General features: G+C 41.0%; 1 protein-coding gene across 1 annotated transcript in view; it reads right to left on the bottom strand.

The window, feature by feature from the left end:
* The window catches only part of PCSK5 (proprotein convertase subtilisin/kexin type 5), a 445,837-nt gene that overhangs the window by 323,074 nt on the left and 105,471 nt on the right, over window positions 1-17,292 (bottom strand). The window contains 1 exon segment of the mRNA XM_033858183.2: window positions 1,875-2,018. Within this exon segment, the coding sequence (XP_033714074.1) occupies window positions 1,875-2,018 (144 nt within the window).

Genomic DNA, 17,292 nt, shown 5'->3' with positions numbered 1-17,292 from the left:
ATCTTTTCAGGTTTGAGGGCCAAAAGGAAAACTAAGAGAAAGTAAGTGTCATGCAATAAGTGAGACTGAGCAAATGAAAAATAAACACTGGAGAGCATATATGGCCATCGCTACCTAAATGGTTTCATGAGAAAATGAAGCGGCAGATGAGAAAGAAGCCAGAGGAGAGATGGTCAGAGAGACAGATACAGGGAGTCATTCCCACAGTGCAGGGAAACCATGTCTTCCCATGCTGGAGAGAGAGAGAGAGAGGGCGACAGACGTGGCGGGGGCGGGGGGGGGCAGGAAATAGCAGATTTCAAGAGGACAGTATGTCCATTCTGAGTGAGTCCAGGACAGTAGGCCACTGCTGTGTCCACCAGTTACCGGGGAGCAAAGAGGAGAGAAAGGCATCAGGCCTGCGAGGATGGTGAGTCCTTCGTGTTAATGTGCAACAGGAAGCTATGGGCCAGGCCCCTCTCAGAACTCTCCACAAACTCAGGGCACCGTGAGATGGGCTGGGCTTCCTGACGTTGCTCCCTTAATGATGATGAATATAGAATAGAGAAGAGAAAAATCTGAGGGGATGTGGTCCTCCCAGTTATAGCTAGGGTTTTCTGTGGGCACCTTCCGTAAACACGAAGCAAAGCTTCCCACCCCGGCCCCTGACTTTCCTCCTTAAGGATCAGTATGACTCCTGGCTTTATTATGATTTAGAGCTGCTTGTATTTTCAAGGCTGTGAGAGGAAACTTGTAAGCTGAGAGAAAACCAACAACTCTGACATTTTTTTCAATAACAACATGAAATACAATATAGGAAAACTCTTACAACCAAAGTTTGGGGATTAAAAGGAGTTATGAAGGAACAGAGAGGGACACAGGTCAAAGTGACTGAAGTCCTAGTGGGTGTGTGGTGATAAACCAGTGCTCTGGTGGAAGTAGTCGTCTACAGAAAAGAGCTTAGAAGGCACTGGTGTGAGTGGGATCCAGCAGGAGTGTCTGCTGAGCCCGGACAGAAATCAGAGAGCTGCATCTGCGGATAAGAGGAGTCACTGCAGGCGCTTAAGTAACAAAAGAGATATTTCAGGGAGAACACCAAGGTGTCATGAGAAACAAATTTGAGCAGAGAATGGCATATTGGGAGATAATTATGGTATTTTTAACCAAACTTAGGGAGGAGAAGCTGATGGAAAGGAGGCGTTTGGAGAGTAGAAGAGGGAGGGGTCATGGACCTATTTCCAGGCAGGAAATATCACAGTGGTAAAGGGGACCCCAGGGACAGAAACCGACCCGAGTGTCCAGTGGACACTGGGTATCAAGACTGTGGTTTTCAATGAAAGTACTGAGTCTCAGCCCTTTCACTTGCTCTGTGACCCTGGGCTCACCTTATGTTCTGAGTCCTGGAATCTCAGTCCTTTCTTAAGCAAGGGAACTGACTGATTCCTAAGGACTTCTGGGAGGCTCTTCATTATTGCCCTTTAAAAAGGGAGAGGCAGAGAGAGAAAGAGACTCGCAGAATAACTTGAGAAGGGTTCTAAGCACGCTTTCTCCATAAAGGAAACAAGGAGTGCTATCTGGCTGCATGGATGAATTGCTGAGAAGAGCGGATGTTGTCAGTAGCACAAGGGAAGGGTGCTGGAAACCGGTTTCCGCTACCTTATCACCTGCATTTTGTCATCAGAACATCAAAGGCACACAAAAGCGGACAGCGGGATAGCCTTACCTCCTGCTTCCTGTCCTCCAAGAGTGCATCCTTTATAAGATGGGAGCAACACGCAGAGCCTACTGTACCCGCTGGCTGCATTTTTCAGTGGTTTTCCCCCTTGTGGAGCATCCTAACATGAGTTCCATTGTTTCCCAGGAGGGAAGCTGCTCTGACCACAGCAAATACTCACGTAGTTCTGCATCAGGTCTGGATGGGTCCTCTCAATGCCGTCATCCAGGATGGTGACCACGATGTTCTTTCCCGTGTAGCCTCTCTTCCAGGCTCCTTCGATATTCATGTCTGACTGGCAGGGATGTGTGTTGTCACTGCAGTGCTAGAGGTGCAAGAGGGAGAACTGGACGTTGCAGATTACCAAACAGTGAGGAGGCTGGAAAATCACTTACTTCTTAAGACAAGGCATTAAATTAACAGGAATTTGGCGGATTGTCTGTTCAAGTAGAAGCGCAGATCTCCAATATGACAACAAGGGAAGGGAGGAAGGAAAGATGTGGGGAAGGAAAGCAAGACAGAAATCTCTCCTGCCAGTTCTGCCCTGTTCTAACACCTTCGGAAAAACATGACAAATAAAGTATATCTCAACAGCAGAATAACGGGGGCACCCATTTTATTGTTAGCATGTATTAATGACACATGAAAAGGCACTGTAGCATTTCACTTATAAACCCAAACTAGATAACTGAAGAACATATACCTTATCGTTTCTTAAACAGGCACCTAGAAAAGCCTGGCTGTAAAAACAGCCTCGGCAGCTTCTGTACGGTGCCAGCCAGAGGTGTGCCACTGCTGTGAGAAACCCACTAATGAGAAAAAATAACAGTTTCTTCAAACTTCTTTCAGCAAATTAACAATGAGTGTTGTCTCATAATTTGTAGGGAGCCAACAGACTTATTCAGTGCTACTTTGAGAAGGGAGAGAAGAGTGCAGGGTCCAGACAGGGGACAGGCACAGGAAAATGTGTGTGAGGGCTTCGAAGGGCAGGCTGAAGAGGCATCGAATCTTAGCTCATTAGGTGTAGTGATTTCATTCCACAATGGCTACAACCTACAAACACATCGATAAATAAAGTAAACCAGCAGTTCTTCCCGATATAATTGACTAGCATTCGTCCAACCCACACAATTACCCCTTCAAAGTCCATCTCTATGAAATATCCCTCTGAGTGGTGTTTTCCAGGTTCTTAAGGCTCAGCAGAGGAACAAAGGAAAAGGGATGTGCCGTAGCCTACTGCCATGGCAACGCAGTGGTCCACAACATTCACTATCTCCCTCCTGCTTTGTAACAGTTCAGCACTTCAAGAGGGCAAGAGAACATGAGATCTGTATGCTCTAAGCATAATGGAGACCCCACTGCCACTGACTCATCTAACACATACTTTATTGAGCACTTACTACATGCTGGGGTATATGGCAGTGAACATGGAAGATGAGGTCCCTGTCCTCATGACCTCTCTAAAGGGGAAACACAGATGATAAAGAAAACAAGGAAGACGATTCAGAACACTCCTTATGTCTTAAAGGAATTAAAGAGGGTAATATGGCGGTCAATGCTGAGCTGTCCTAGTACACACCTCTCTGTGGCGGGATGGACAGAAAAGATCCCAGTTTCTGAGAAAGTAAATTGTGAGTTGAGATATGACTGATGAGAAAGAACTGGCTTGCCCAAGAGCTTAGACCTTATCGTGGTAGAGGACACAGCAAATGCAATGACCATAAGGTGAGAAACAGATTTGTGCACTGAAGAAAGAGAAAGAAGATGGGGTCTAGCTGAAGCTTAGTGGATGAGCAGGAAAATGGCATAAAAGGTAGCAGATCAGAATGGGCAACAGAGGTCAGGTCATCCCAGGCTTTGCAGCCATGACTTGACTTTTATTTTAAGTACAACCGAAATGGAAGCTCACCTCTTTCCAAACTTTACCCCTCAAAATCAGATGCTAACTAGTGGCAGATACCTCTAATACCTTTGTCGAACATCATAAACACACTTGAGTAGTTTTATGGATTCATTCTAACAAATGGTGTACCCAGTTTTCATCACAGATAATATCAATTTCATTGAAAATAGGGGCTTATATATTTTATGAACATTTGTAACTTTCTGTCACTTTCTTGACTTCTTTCTGGCACTTGAGGCCCTGCACCACCATCTATTACTACACTGATCCAATTCCACTCTCCCCTCTCTCCCCAGTTTTTGGAGCACAGCTCAGGACCTACTGCCTCCCACTTGGCTAGCTCTTCCCCTTCCCTGAACTTAGGAATGAAGAGAGACAGACACACACACACACACACACACACCACACACCACACCACACACCCAACACACATTCTGTTTTACACAGTCCAACCCCAACTTACTGAATTCTGCTGAACTGTGGTTGAGTGTTGAATCTTGTGTGTGAATTCTGTCTCCTTTGTAAGCCTCTAGAAGACTATGCATTAAACCAAGTCTGATCTAGGATTTCAGTCAACATTGGCTTATCAATTACACACCAGAAGGGAGGGCATATTCTCCACTTTATATCCAAGTTCACATCTGCCAAATGCTTGCTCCTCCAACCTCATCAGAGATATCTAACCAGCTAATGCTTGGTTAACAGATCATGAAAGAAACAGTGTAGATTTACAAAATGCCCATGTTTTTCGGAAGTCTCATTCTAGCCAAGAGTTTGGGCCTCTCCTCACCAAATATTTTAATTTAACACAAAGCAACCCTCACAGGTTTCCATTTCATTTTTTTCTTTTTCAAAACCTGCTCTGGCCACCTGTGGTATCGTTTGTGACACAAAGTAGCATTAATGTGGCCAAGAGGTGGGTGGGAGGAAGGAAATGCACAGGAAATGGGTCACCCACACATGGATAACTGTCCTGGAGTGGAGGGATGCTGCCTGAAATTGTAATTATGAAAGCTGAAGAAAACCCACCGTGTATGGAAAACATGTGTGTTCAAAGTGGAGCAGTTAGGTTTCTTTCTTCCACCTCTGCTTCTGTTGAATCTGACTTCACCATTAAATATTTTTGCACCACTTTTTTTCTTTCCATCTGCCAACATGGTATTGGTAGAAGGGGAAGGAGGGGAAATATCCAATTGATACTTTCATTTGGATAATCTAATATATCAGGTAGCTAAAACGTCAAAGAAAAAAAAAAAAAAGATGATCAGAGCCAGGGGTGTTTCTGGAAAATGAGTAATAAGATCAGTGGACCCTTAAACGAGGACCCTATCTTTAGATTTTTAATACACATTTCAAGTAGTCCAGACTTGTTTCATAAGCTCAAGGCAACCAAAGAGCAAAAACTACAGAAAATACTGACGCCAGTCAATGCAGCCCAAATGAAAAGGAATTAGTCATTTCCTTCACTGCCTGATCAAAATGCTCTTTAAACTGGGCTCTATTTACTTGACGGCAATCTATGTTACAGCATTACCCAAAGGCAGAAGGAACACGTATTAGCCATGATTTCCTCATCCTCAGCCTCCATGTTAATTCCTGCTCTGGCACAGATCTCTGAAGACTAGTTTCTGGAATTGTGTTACCCCATATAGTCCCGAGGCTGGTATTCACAAAAGGGGCCAGTCAGAAATTTCCGGCATACTTAAAGCTGATGAAAACCACATACGTGCACTGTATATGTAAGACAAATATTTAGAGTAAATATAGGCACCTTCAGCTCTGAATAATGTCCTGTATTTCAATAATGGTCTAGGCACAGATGACAACCTATTTAGAAAGGACACAAAAGAGCAAATATCTACAGAAACAATGGTTACTACCTAGGTCTCTCATTTCCTTATCAGTAAAAACTTTTATTCTTTTCAGGAATGAAATTTTAGAGAGATTATCCTGTGAGTTCTAGAAAAGGCCTCTTCCATACCAGGGTTATGAGCTCTTTTGCTTATAAACCACTCTGGGTGTGTCTACTTCTCTTGTGTCTTTATAAACATATCACAATGTTTGCTAAATGAAAGAACAGTTTATACCCAAAATAAACACCTTTGTTATGCTCTCACCACCATTTTCTTCAGACTAGGGGGTGGGTCGGAACCCTCAGTGTCATTATTTTTAAACTTTTCCAGGTTCTTAAGGTCTCCAATGAACTGCCAATTTATATGCTGCCAATAGTCCGCTAACATTGAAAACATCTGTTGCTCATTTCCATTGATAAAGTGGTTCATAAGACTGCATCTCTGACTCTACAACATTAATAAGGAAGCAGAATTAAATACACAAAAAATCTGTTTTAAGAAACAGACTCAAAGACATAGAAAACAAACTTATGGTTACTAAAGGGGGGAGGCAGGACAGGGATAAATTAGGAGCTTGGGATTAACAGATACACACTTCTCTTTTTTTTTTTAACATCTTTATTGGAGTATAACTGCTTTACAATGGTGTGTTAGTTGCTGCTGTATAACTAAGTGAATCAGCTATATATACAGCTACATCCCCGTATCTCCTCCCTCTTGCATCTCCCTTCCACCTCCCCTATGAGACCCCTCTAGTTGGACACAAAGCATGGAACTGATCTCCCTGTGCTATGCAGCTGCTTCCCACTAGCTATCTATTTTACATTTGGTAGTGTATATATGTCCATGCCACTCTCTCACTTCGTCCCAGCTTACCCTTCCCCCTCCCCGGGTCCTCAAGTGCATTCTCTACATCTGCGTCTTTATTCCTGTCCTGCCCCTACGCTCTTCAGAACCTTTTTTTGTTTTGTTTTAGATTCCATACATATCTGTTAGCATACGGTATTTCTTTTTCTGACTTCACTCTGTATGACAGTCTCTAGGTTCATCCAACTCACTACAAATAACTCAATTTCATTTCTTTTCATGGCTGAGATATTCCATTGTATGTATGTGCCACATCTTTATCCATTCATCTGTAGATGGACACTTAGGTTGCTTCCATGTCCTGGCTATTGTAAATAGAGCTGCAATGTACGTGGTGGTACATGACTCTTTCTGAATTACGGTTTTCTCAGGGTTATATGCCCAGTAGTGGGATTGCAGGGTTATATGGTAGTTGTACTTTTAGTTTTTTAAGGAACCACCATACTGTTCTCCATAGTGGCTGTATCAATTTACATTCCCACCAACAGTGCAAGAGGGTTCCCTTTTCTCCACACCCGCTCCAGCATTTGTAGATTTTTTGATGATGGCCACTCTGACTGCTGTAAGGTGATACCTCATTGTAGTTTTGATTTGCATTTCTCTAATGATTAGCCATGTTGAGCATCCTTTCATATGTTTGTTGGCAATCTGTATATCTTCTTTGGAGGAATGCCTACTTAGGTATTCTAACCATTTTTGGATTGTTTGTTTTCTTGATATTGAGCTGCATGAGCTGCTTGTATACTTCGGAGATTAATCCTTTGTCGGTTGCTTCATCTGCAAATATTTTCTCCCATTCTGATGGTTGTCTTTTCGTCTTGTTTATGGTTTGCTTTTCTGTGCAAAAGCTTTTAAGTTTCATTAGGTCCCATTTGTTTATTTTTGTTTTTATTTCCATTTCTCTAGGAGGTGGGCCAGAAAGGATCTTGCTGTGATTTATGTCATAGAGTGTTCTGCCTATGTTTTCCTCTAAGGGTTTTATAGTGTCTTGCCTCACGCTGAGATCTTTAATCCATTTCCAGTTTATTTTTGGCTATGGTGTTAGGGAGTGTTCTAATTTCATTCATTCTTTAAAATACATTTATTTATTTATTTACTTCTGGCTGTGCTGGGTGTTCATTGATGCGTGCAGGCTTTCTCTAGTTGTGAAGAGTGGGGGCTACACTTTGTTGCGGTGCATGGGCTTCTCATCGCGGTGGCTTCTCTTGTTGTGGAGCATGGGCTTAGGAGCACTGGCTCAGTAGCTGTGGCGCAAGGGCTTAGTTGCTCCGTAGCATGTGGGATCTTCCTGGATGAGGGCTTGAACCCATGTCCTCTGCACTGGCAGGTGGATTCTTAACCACTGTGCCACCAAGGAAGTCCCTAATTTCATTCTTTTAAATGTAGCTGTCCAGTTTTCCCAGCACCACTTATGGAAGAGGCTGTTTTTCTCCATTTTAAATTCTTGCCTCCTTTATCAAAGATAAGGTAACCATATGTGCGTGGGTTTATCGCTGGACTTTCTATCGTGTTCCATTTATCTATATTTCTGGTTTTGTGCTAGTACCATACTGTCTTGATTACTGTAGCTTTGTAGTATAGTCTGAAGTCAGGGAGCCTGATTCCTCCAGCTCCGTTTTTCTTTCTCAAGATCACTTTGGCTATTCGGGATCGATTCAGTTTCCATTACAAATTGTGAAATTTTTGTTCTACTTCTGTGAAAAATGCCATTGGTAATTTGATAGGGATTGCATTGAATATGTAGATTGCTTTGGGTAGTATAGTCATTTTCACAATGTTGAATCTTCCAATCCAAGAATATGGTATATCTTTCCATCTGTTTGTATCATCTTTAATTTCTTTCATCAGTGTCTAATAGTTTTCTGCATACAGGTCTTTTGTCTCCTTAAGTAGGTATATTCCAGGTATTTTATTCATTTTGTTGCAGTGGTAAATAGGAGTGTTTCCTTAGGTTCTCTTTCAGATTTTTCATCATTAGTGGATAGGAATACAAGAGATTTCTGTGCATTAATTTTGTATCCTGCTACTTTACCAGATTTGTTTATTAGCTCTAGTAGTTTTCTGGTAGCATCTTTAGGATTCTCTATGTATAGTACCATGTCATCTGCAAACAGTGACAGCTTTACTACTTCTTTTCTGATTCGGATTCCATTTATTTCTTTTTCTTCTCTGATTGCTGTGGCTAAAACTTCCAACACTATGTTGAATAACAGTGGTGAGAGTGGACAACCTTGTCTTGTTCCTGATATTAGAGGAAATGGTTTCAGTTTTTCACCACTGAGAACGATGTTGGCTATGGATTTGTCAAATATGGCCTTTATTATGTTGAGGTAAGTTCCCTCTATGCCTACTTTCTGGAAGGTCTTTATTGTAAGTGGGTGTTGAATTTTGTCAAAAGCTTTTCCTGCACCTATTGAGATGATCATATGGTTTTTCTCCTTCAGTTTGTTAATTTGGTTTATCACATTGATTGATTTGCATATATTGAAGAATCCTAGAAGAATCCTTGCATTCCTGGGATAAGCCCCACTTGATCATGGTGTATGATCCTTTTAATCTGCTGTTGGATTCTGTTTGCTAGTATTTTGTTGAGAATTTTTGCATCTTTGTTCATCAGTGATGTTGGCCTGTAGCTTTCTTTCTTTGTGACATCTTTGTCTGGTTTTGGTATCAGGGTGATGGTGGCCTCGTAGCATGAGTTTGGGAATGTTCCTCCCTCTGCTATATTTTGGAAGAGTTTGAGAAGGATAGGTGTTAGCTCTTCTCTAAATGTTTGATAGAATTTGCCTGTGAAGCCATCTGGTCCTGGGCTTTTGTTTGTTGGAAGATTTTTTTTTTTTTGCGGTACACGGGCCTCTCACTGTTGTGGGCTCTCCCGTTGCGGAGCACAGGCTCACGGGCCTAGCCGCTCTGTGGCATGTGGGATCTTCCCGGACCGGGGCACGAACCCATGTCCCCTGCATCGGCAGGCAGACTGTCAACCACTGCACCACCAAGGAAGCCCTGTTGGAAGATTTTTAATCACAGTCACAATTTCAGTGCTTGTGATTAGTCTGTTTATATTTTCTACTTCTTCCTGGTTCGGTCTCAGAAGGTTGTGGTTTTCTAAGAATTTGTCCATTTCTTCAAGGTTGTCTGTTGTATTGGCGTATAGTTGCTTGTAGTAACATCTCAGGATCCTTTGTATTTCTGCAGTGTCAGTTGTTACTTCTCCTTTTTAAATTTCTAATTCTATTGATTTGAGTCTTCTCCCTTTTTTCTTGATGAGTCTGGCTAATGGTTTACCAATTTTGGTTATCTTCTCAAATAACCAGCCTTTAGTTTTATTGATCTTTGCTATTGTTTTCTTCATTTCTTTTTACTTATTTCTGATCTGATCTTTATGATTTCTTTCCTGCTAACTTTGGGGTTTTTCTGTTCTTCTTTCTCTAATTGCTTTAGGTGTAAGGTTAGCTTGTTTATTTGAGATTTTTCTTGTTTCTTGAGGTAGGATTGTATTGCTATAAACTTCCCTCTTAGAACTGCTTTTGCTGCCTCCCATAGGTTTTGGGTTGTAGTATTTTCATTGTCATTTGTTTCTAGGTATTTTCTGATTTCCTCAGTGATCTCTTGGTTATTTCGTAGTGTACTGTTTAGTCTCCATGTGTTTGTATTTTTTTCTGTTTTTTTCCTGTAATTGATATCTAGTATCGTGTTACTGCTGAGTTCCCCTTTTATTGCTGTTAGCATTTGCCTTATGTATTGAGGTGCTCCTATGTTGGGTGCATAAATATTTACAATTGTTATATCTTCTTCTTGGATTGATCCCTTGATCATTATGCAGTGTCCTTCTTTGTCTCTTGTAATAGTGTTTATTTTAAAGTCTATTTTGTCTGATATGAGAAGTGCTACTCCAGCTTTCTTTTGATTTCCATTTGTGTGTAATATCTTTTTCCATCCCCTCTCTTTCAGTCTGTATGTGTCCCTAGGTCTGAAGTGGGTCTCTTGTAGACAGCATATATGTGGGTCTTGCTTTTGTATCCATTCAGCCAGTCTATGTCTTTTGGTTGGAGCATTTAATCCATTTACATTTAAGGTACTTATCGATATGTATGTTCCTATTACCATTTTCTTAATTGTTTTGGGTTTGGTATTGTAGGTCTTTTACTTCTCTTGTGTTTCCTGCCTATAGAAGTTCCTTTAGCATTTGTTGTAAAGATGGCTTGGTGGTGCTGAATTCTCTTAACTTTTGCTTGTCTGTAAAGGTTTTAATTTCTCTGTCGAATTTGAATGAGATCCTTACTGGGTAGAGTAATCTTGGTTGTAGGTTTTTCGCTTTCATTACTTTAAATATGTCCTGCTACACCCTGTGGTTTGCAGAGTTTCTGCTGAGAAACCAGCTGTTAACCTTATGGGGATTCCCTTGTATGTCAGTTGTTGCTTTTCCCTTGCTGCTTTTAATATTTTTTCTTTGCATTTAATTTTTCATAATTTGATTGATATGTGTCTTGGCATGTTTCTCCTTAGATTTATCCTGTATGGGACTCTCTGCACTTCCTGGACTTGATTGACTATTTCCTTTCCCGTATTAGTGAAGTTTTCAACTATAATCTCTTCAAATATTTTCTCAGTCCCTTTCTTTTTCTCTCCTTTGGGACCCCTATAATTCAAATGTTGGTGTGTTTAATGTTGTCCCAGAGGTCTCTGAGACTGTCCTCAATTCCTTTCATTCATTTTTCTTTATTCTGCTCTGTGGTAGTTATTTCTACTATTTTATCTTCCAGGTCACTTATCCGTTCTTCTTCCTCAGTTATTCTGCTATTGATTCCTTCTAGAGAATTTTCAATTTCATTTATTGTGTTGTTCATCATTGGTTGTTTGCTCCTTAGTTCTTCTAGGTCCTGTTAAATGTTTCTTGTATTTTCTTCATTCTATTTCCAAGATTTTGGATCATGCTTACTATCATTATTCTGAATTCTTTTTCAGGTAGACTGCCTATTTCCTCTTCATTTGTTTGGTTGGGTGGGTTTTTACTTTGCTCCTTCAGCTGCTGTGTACTTCTCTGTCTTCTCATTTTGCTTAACTTACTGCATTTGGGGTCTCCTTTTTGCAGGCTGTAGGTTTGTAGTTCTCATTGTTTTTGGTGTCTGCAGCCAGTGGGTAAGCTTTGTTCAGTGGGTTGTGTATGCTTCCTGGTGGATGGGCTGGTGCCTGTATTCTGGTGGATGAGGCTGATCTTGTCTTTTTGGTGGGCAGGACCACATCCGGTGGTGTGTTTTGGGGTGTCTGTGAACTTATTATGATTTTAGGCAGCCTCTCTGCTAATGGGTGGTGTTGTGTTCCTGTCTCGCTAGTTGTTTGCCATGGTGTGTCCAGCATTGTAGCTTGCTGGTCGTTGTGTGGAGCTGGGTCTTAGCTTTGAGATGGAGATCTCTGGGAGAGCTTTCGCCATTTGCTATTACGTGGGGCTGGGTGGTCTCTGGTGGAGCAATGTCCTGAACTCGGCTCTCCCACCTAAGAGGCTCAGGCCTGACATCCGGCCAGAGCACCAAGACCCTCTCAGCCACACAGCTCAGAAGAAAAGGGAGAAAAAAAAAGGAAAGAAAGAAAAATAAATAAATAAAATAAAGTTATTAAAATAAATTTTTTTTAATTATTAAAAATAAAAAAGTAATAAATAAAAAGAAAAAGAAAGAAGAGAGCAACCAAACTAATAAACAAATCCACCAATGATTACAAGTGCTAAAACTATACTAGGAAAAAAAAAAGCAACAGACAGAACCCTAGGACAAATGGTAAAATCAAAGCTATACAGACAAAATCACACAAAGAAGCATACACATACACATTCACAAAAAGAGAAAAAAATATATATATATATACAAAAAAAGGAAGGGAGCAACCAAATCAATAAACAAATCTACCAATGATAATAAGCTCTAAATACTAAATTAAGATAAACATAAACTAGAAACAAATTAGATGCAGGAAAAAACTCCAAGTCTACAGTTGCTTCTAAATCCACCATCTCAATTTTGGGATGATTTGCTGTCTATTCAGGTATTCCACAGATGCAGGGTACATCAAGTTGATTGTGGAGATTTAATCCGCTGCTCCTGATGCTGCTGGGAGAAATTTCCCTTTCTCTTCTTTGTTCACACAGCTCCTGTGGTTCACCTTTGGATTTGGCCCGGCCTCTGCATGTAGGTCGCCTGAGGGGGCTGTAGCTCAGGCCAGGGGGAGGGAGGGATACGAATGCAGGGTGAGCCTGCAGGGGCAGAGGTTGGTGTGATGTTGCAATAGCCTGAGGCACACCATGTGTTCTCCCAGGGAACTTTTCTGTGGATAACGGGACCCTGGCAGTGGCGTGCTGCACAGGCTCCCAGAGGGGAGTGGATAGTGACCTGTGCTCTCACACAGGCTTCTTGGTGGCTGCAGCAGCAGCGTTAGTGTTTCATGCACAACTCTGGTGTCCGCGCTGATAGCCGCGACTCACACCTGTCTCTGGAGCTTGTTAAGGTGGTGCTCTGAATCCCCTCTCCTTGTGCACCCAAAAACAATGGTCTCTTGCCTCTTAGGCAGGTCCCGGCTAGCTGTGGCGCACTAGCCCCCTTCAGGCAGTCTTCCCACAGCTAACCCCAGTTCTCTCCCTGGGATCTGACCTCCGAAGCCGGAGCCTCAGCTGCCAGCCCCCACCCACTCCGGCCAGCGGGTGAGCAGACAAGCCTCTCAGGCTGGTGAGTGCTGGTCGACACCAATCCTCTGTGCGGGAATCTCTCCGCTTTGCCCTCTGCACCCCTGTTGCTGCACTCTCCTCTGTGGCTCTGAAAGCTTCCCCCACGCCACCCCCCGTCTCCACCAGTGAAGGGGCTTCTTAGTGTGTGGAAGTTTTTCCCCCTTCACAGCTCCCTCCCAGAGGTGCAGGTCCTGTCCCTATTCTTTTGTCTGTGGTTTTTTTTTTTTTTTTCTTTTGCTCTACCCAGGTACGTGGGGAGTTTCTTGCCTTTTGGGAAGTCTGAGGTCTTCTGCCAGCAATCAGTAGGTGTTCTGTAGGAGTTGTTCCACATGTAGATGTATTTTTGATGTATTTGTGGGGATGAAGGTGATCTCCACGTCTTACCATTCCACCACCTTGAAGGTTCTCCCTACACTACTTTATGTAAACTAAACAACAAGGTCCTACTGCATAGCACAGGGAACAATATGCAATATCTTGTAATAACCTATAATCGAAAAGAATCTGAAAAATAATTTATATATATTCTGTATACCAGAAACTAACATAACGTTGTAAGTCAACTATACTTCAATAAAAATAAATAAAATAAAAATTTAAAAATCTGTTTTATAGACAAATTCAGAAACATATCTAGTTAGCTAAGTGTAGAAATACGCTTGGAATTTTTTGTAAAATTTGGAGTCAAAAAGCTCTAAGAAATGGGAAAAAAATAGAATCATTACCCTCTTAAGTGGACATAGAACTGACATGTAGGAGATTCTTAGTATGGCCAAGAATTGTACTAATCCCTTTATATGAACTAGCTTCATTTAAGAGTCAGAACAACTACTGGAGAGAGGTACTTTTATCATTTGCTTTTAACAGCTAAAGAACATGAGACTTAGCCTAGCTAACCTTCCAAAGGTCAAACAGCTGGTCAATAGTAGAATTAGGATTCAAAACCAAGCAGCCCTATGGTCTATGGAAACTCTTCTGTTAAAAGTTGAAACAAAAAGGGCTCAGGGGAGGGCAAAACACTGCAGACTCAGATAAGGAGCAGATTAGGAGTGGATGTTGGACAGTATAGCTCCAGTAAAGAAATTCAAATAATAGAAATCTCACTGGTCTTAGCACTGTGATCAGTACATTCAAGTGACAAGGCGGAACCTAGTTGGGTAAGACTTTAGAGGCCTTCTAATGTTTCCTTATTCCACTTACTGCAACACATCTTTTAGCAAATCATCAGTTTCTATTTGAACAGTTTCAATAACAGGGAGCTCACTTCTTTACTGAAGAGCCAATGACGTGCTGGTAAATCAGTTCTTTGAAAAGAAAATCTCTTATTTCTAGTGTTTGCCAATTTCCATGGTGTAAATACTCACATCATGGCCAGTTTTAAGCTACCATGCTTGCAGAATTCCTGAATGTGTAACAGTAAGCTTTCACGAGCTGTTGGAAGGTCACCCAGCACACCACCGGGAACAGCTCACATCATTGTTGGTCCTGCTCCATTTCTGATGAAGTCATCACTTCCCAGAGGTCTGCCATCTGCTTCTCAGTACAGCTGAACCATGCAGGGGTTAGAGGCGCTGACCCTCCACGCAGTTGAAAATCCACGTATAACTGATAGCTGGCCACCTGTATGCATGGTTCCTCTGTATCTGCCTTTCCCCATCACAGATTCAACCAACCGCGAATTGTGTAGTACTATAGTATTTACTACTGAAAAAAATTCCACATATAAGTAAACTGGTGCAGTTCAAACCTGTGCTATTCAAGGGTCAACCACACTTGGGAACCACTGGGAAGTACCTAGGATTAGTTCTCTCCTTTGCAGTTTCAGACAATAGTGTTACTCTCTCTTGCAATTCTTTGGAGAAGATCTTTTTTAACCTTTCGTTCTCAGGGCTACCTGAAGCAAGAGGACTTTGAGCTTTTGTGAGCCCATAAGCTGATGGGCTCTCCTTGGGATCTATGAAGTAGAGATTTTGTGACCCCAAAACTGAAGATGCCTTCACAGATTTTAGAAGATCTAAATTAAGCTAGGGAAGTTCTCAGACATTTACTACTATATTTATGGGCCACTTTGATGGACTTCAAAACTTTTGTTCAGACATTTACTACTATATTTATGGGCCACTTTGATGGACTTCAAAACCTTTGTTATCACACACATTAAAAAAAAAAGATATCCCTGGCCAAAATAGATCCAATGTACATTTATCCAAGAATGATTATTCAATTTATGAACTTTCCAGAATTTCCAAGGAAGCCCAGTACGTTTCAACACCACCAAACTCAGCATAGCAAGTAAGGGATACTAGCTAGGTGAATCAGGCAGAGGAAAGGTTAAATTCCACCTCTGCTACCTGCCAGTTGTATGACTTTTTCTAGTTACCTAAATTCTTGAAATCTGATTTGTAGTTTGAATGCAGAGAATTGTTATGAAGGTTGAAGAAGATAAAATATGTAACAAATGGATGCCTCCACATTCATAGGAGGCATCAGTGTTCCTAACAGTTTACAGAAGATGACCTTGGTTTAAAAAAAAAATGGTGAAATAGATTACTACAAAATAATGAGATGATGATTCTCTTCATTATCTGGAGAGATAGGCTAGGCAAACTTGAAAGGGCAATTCATCCTTGTAAGGATAGCTAGAATGATTTGAATATTTTACATTTGTGGCTGGGGGTCTCAGCTGGTGGTTGGAGATCAGGGATGGGGTGTAGGAGAAGAGAACAGTGTCCAGTTATTTTCTGGCACATCGGTCAAATGACCTCCTATGAATCACCATGTTTTACTCCTATGTATTTATACCAGTATTCCAACTTTGTTAGAACGGATCACATCTACCATAATATAATTTTGACAGAAGATCATTTCTCACTTACAAAATTTTAAGGATGTCCCACTTAATACCAAAGAAACATCAGAAAATAGAAAATATTAGAAGAAAGGCTGTTGTACAGAATATACTCAAATAGAGGATAACGAGAATAAATCCAGTTCCTAAAATTCTACTCATAGTTGAGCATCAAAAAATTGAGGCAGTATAGTCAACACATCTTTGACAAAGGAGCAAAGGCAATATAATGGACCTAAGATAGTCCCTTCAACAAATGGTGCTGTAGCAAGTGGACATCCACATGCAAAAAAAAAAAAAAAAGAATCTGGACATAGACCTTCCACTTTCCACAAGAATTAACTCAAAATAGCTCATGGACCTAAATATAAAATGCAAGACTAAAAAAAACTTCTAGAAGATAACATAGGAGAAAACCTAGATGATCTTGGGTATGGTGATGACTTTTTAGATATGACACTGAAGACATAATGCATGAAAGAAGTAACCGAAAAGCTAGACCTCATTAAAATTTAAAACTTCTGCTCTGTGAAAGACAATGTCAAGAGAATGAGAGGACAAGCCACAGAATGGGAGAAAATATTTGCAAAAGATAAAGGAATGTTATCCAAAATGTACAAAGTACTCTTAAACTCAACAATAAGAAAATAACCCAATTAAAAAATGGGCCAGTGACCTTAACAGACACCTCACTGAAGAAGATGATATACAGAAGGTAAATAAGAACATGAAAAGATGTTCCAAATCATATGTCAGCAGAGAAATGTAGATTTAAACACCTATTAGGATGGCCAAAATCCAGAACACTGACACCACCAAATGTTGGTGAGGATGTGAAGCAACAGGAACTCTCATTCATTGCTGGTGGGAATAAAAAAAAAATGGTTCAGTCACTTTGGAAGATTGCTTGGCAGTTTCTTACAAAACTAAACAATACTCTTAACCATACAATCCAGCAAGTGTGCTCCTTGGCATTTACCCAAAGGAGTTGAAAATTTATGCCCACACAAAATCCTGCAAAGGGATATCTATAGCAGCTTTGTTCATAACTGCCAAAACTTGGAAGCAATCAAGATGCCCTTCAGTAGGTGGATAAATAAACTGTGGTGCCACAGAAAATGAAATATTCTTCAGTACTAAAAAGCAATGCTCTAACAAGCCAGGAGAAGACATGGCGGAACCTTAAATGCATATGACTAAGTAAAAGAAGCCAATCTGAAAAGGCCAAACACTGTATGATTCCAACTATATGACATCCTGGAAAAGGCAAAACTATGGAGAAAGTAAAAAGATAAGTGGTTGCCAGGGATTGAGGATCAGGGGATAAATAGGCAGAGCACAAAGAATTTTTAGGGCAGTGGAAATGCTCTGTATGAAACTAGAATGATGAATACACGTCATTGTACATGTGTC

Source organism: Tursiops truncatus, chromosome 6, assembly GCF_011762595.2.
Source record: "Tursiops truncatus isolate mTurTru1 chromosome 6, mTurTru1.mat.Y, whole genome shotgun sequence".
Taxonomy (NCBI): domain Eukaryota; kingdom Metazoa; phylum Chordata; class Mammalia; order Artiodactyla; family Delphinidae; genus Tursiops; species Tursiops truncatus.
The sequence above is the reverse complement of the archived record's forward strand: the minus strand, read 5'-3'. Positions and strand labels throughout refer to the sequence as shown.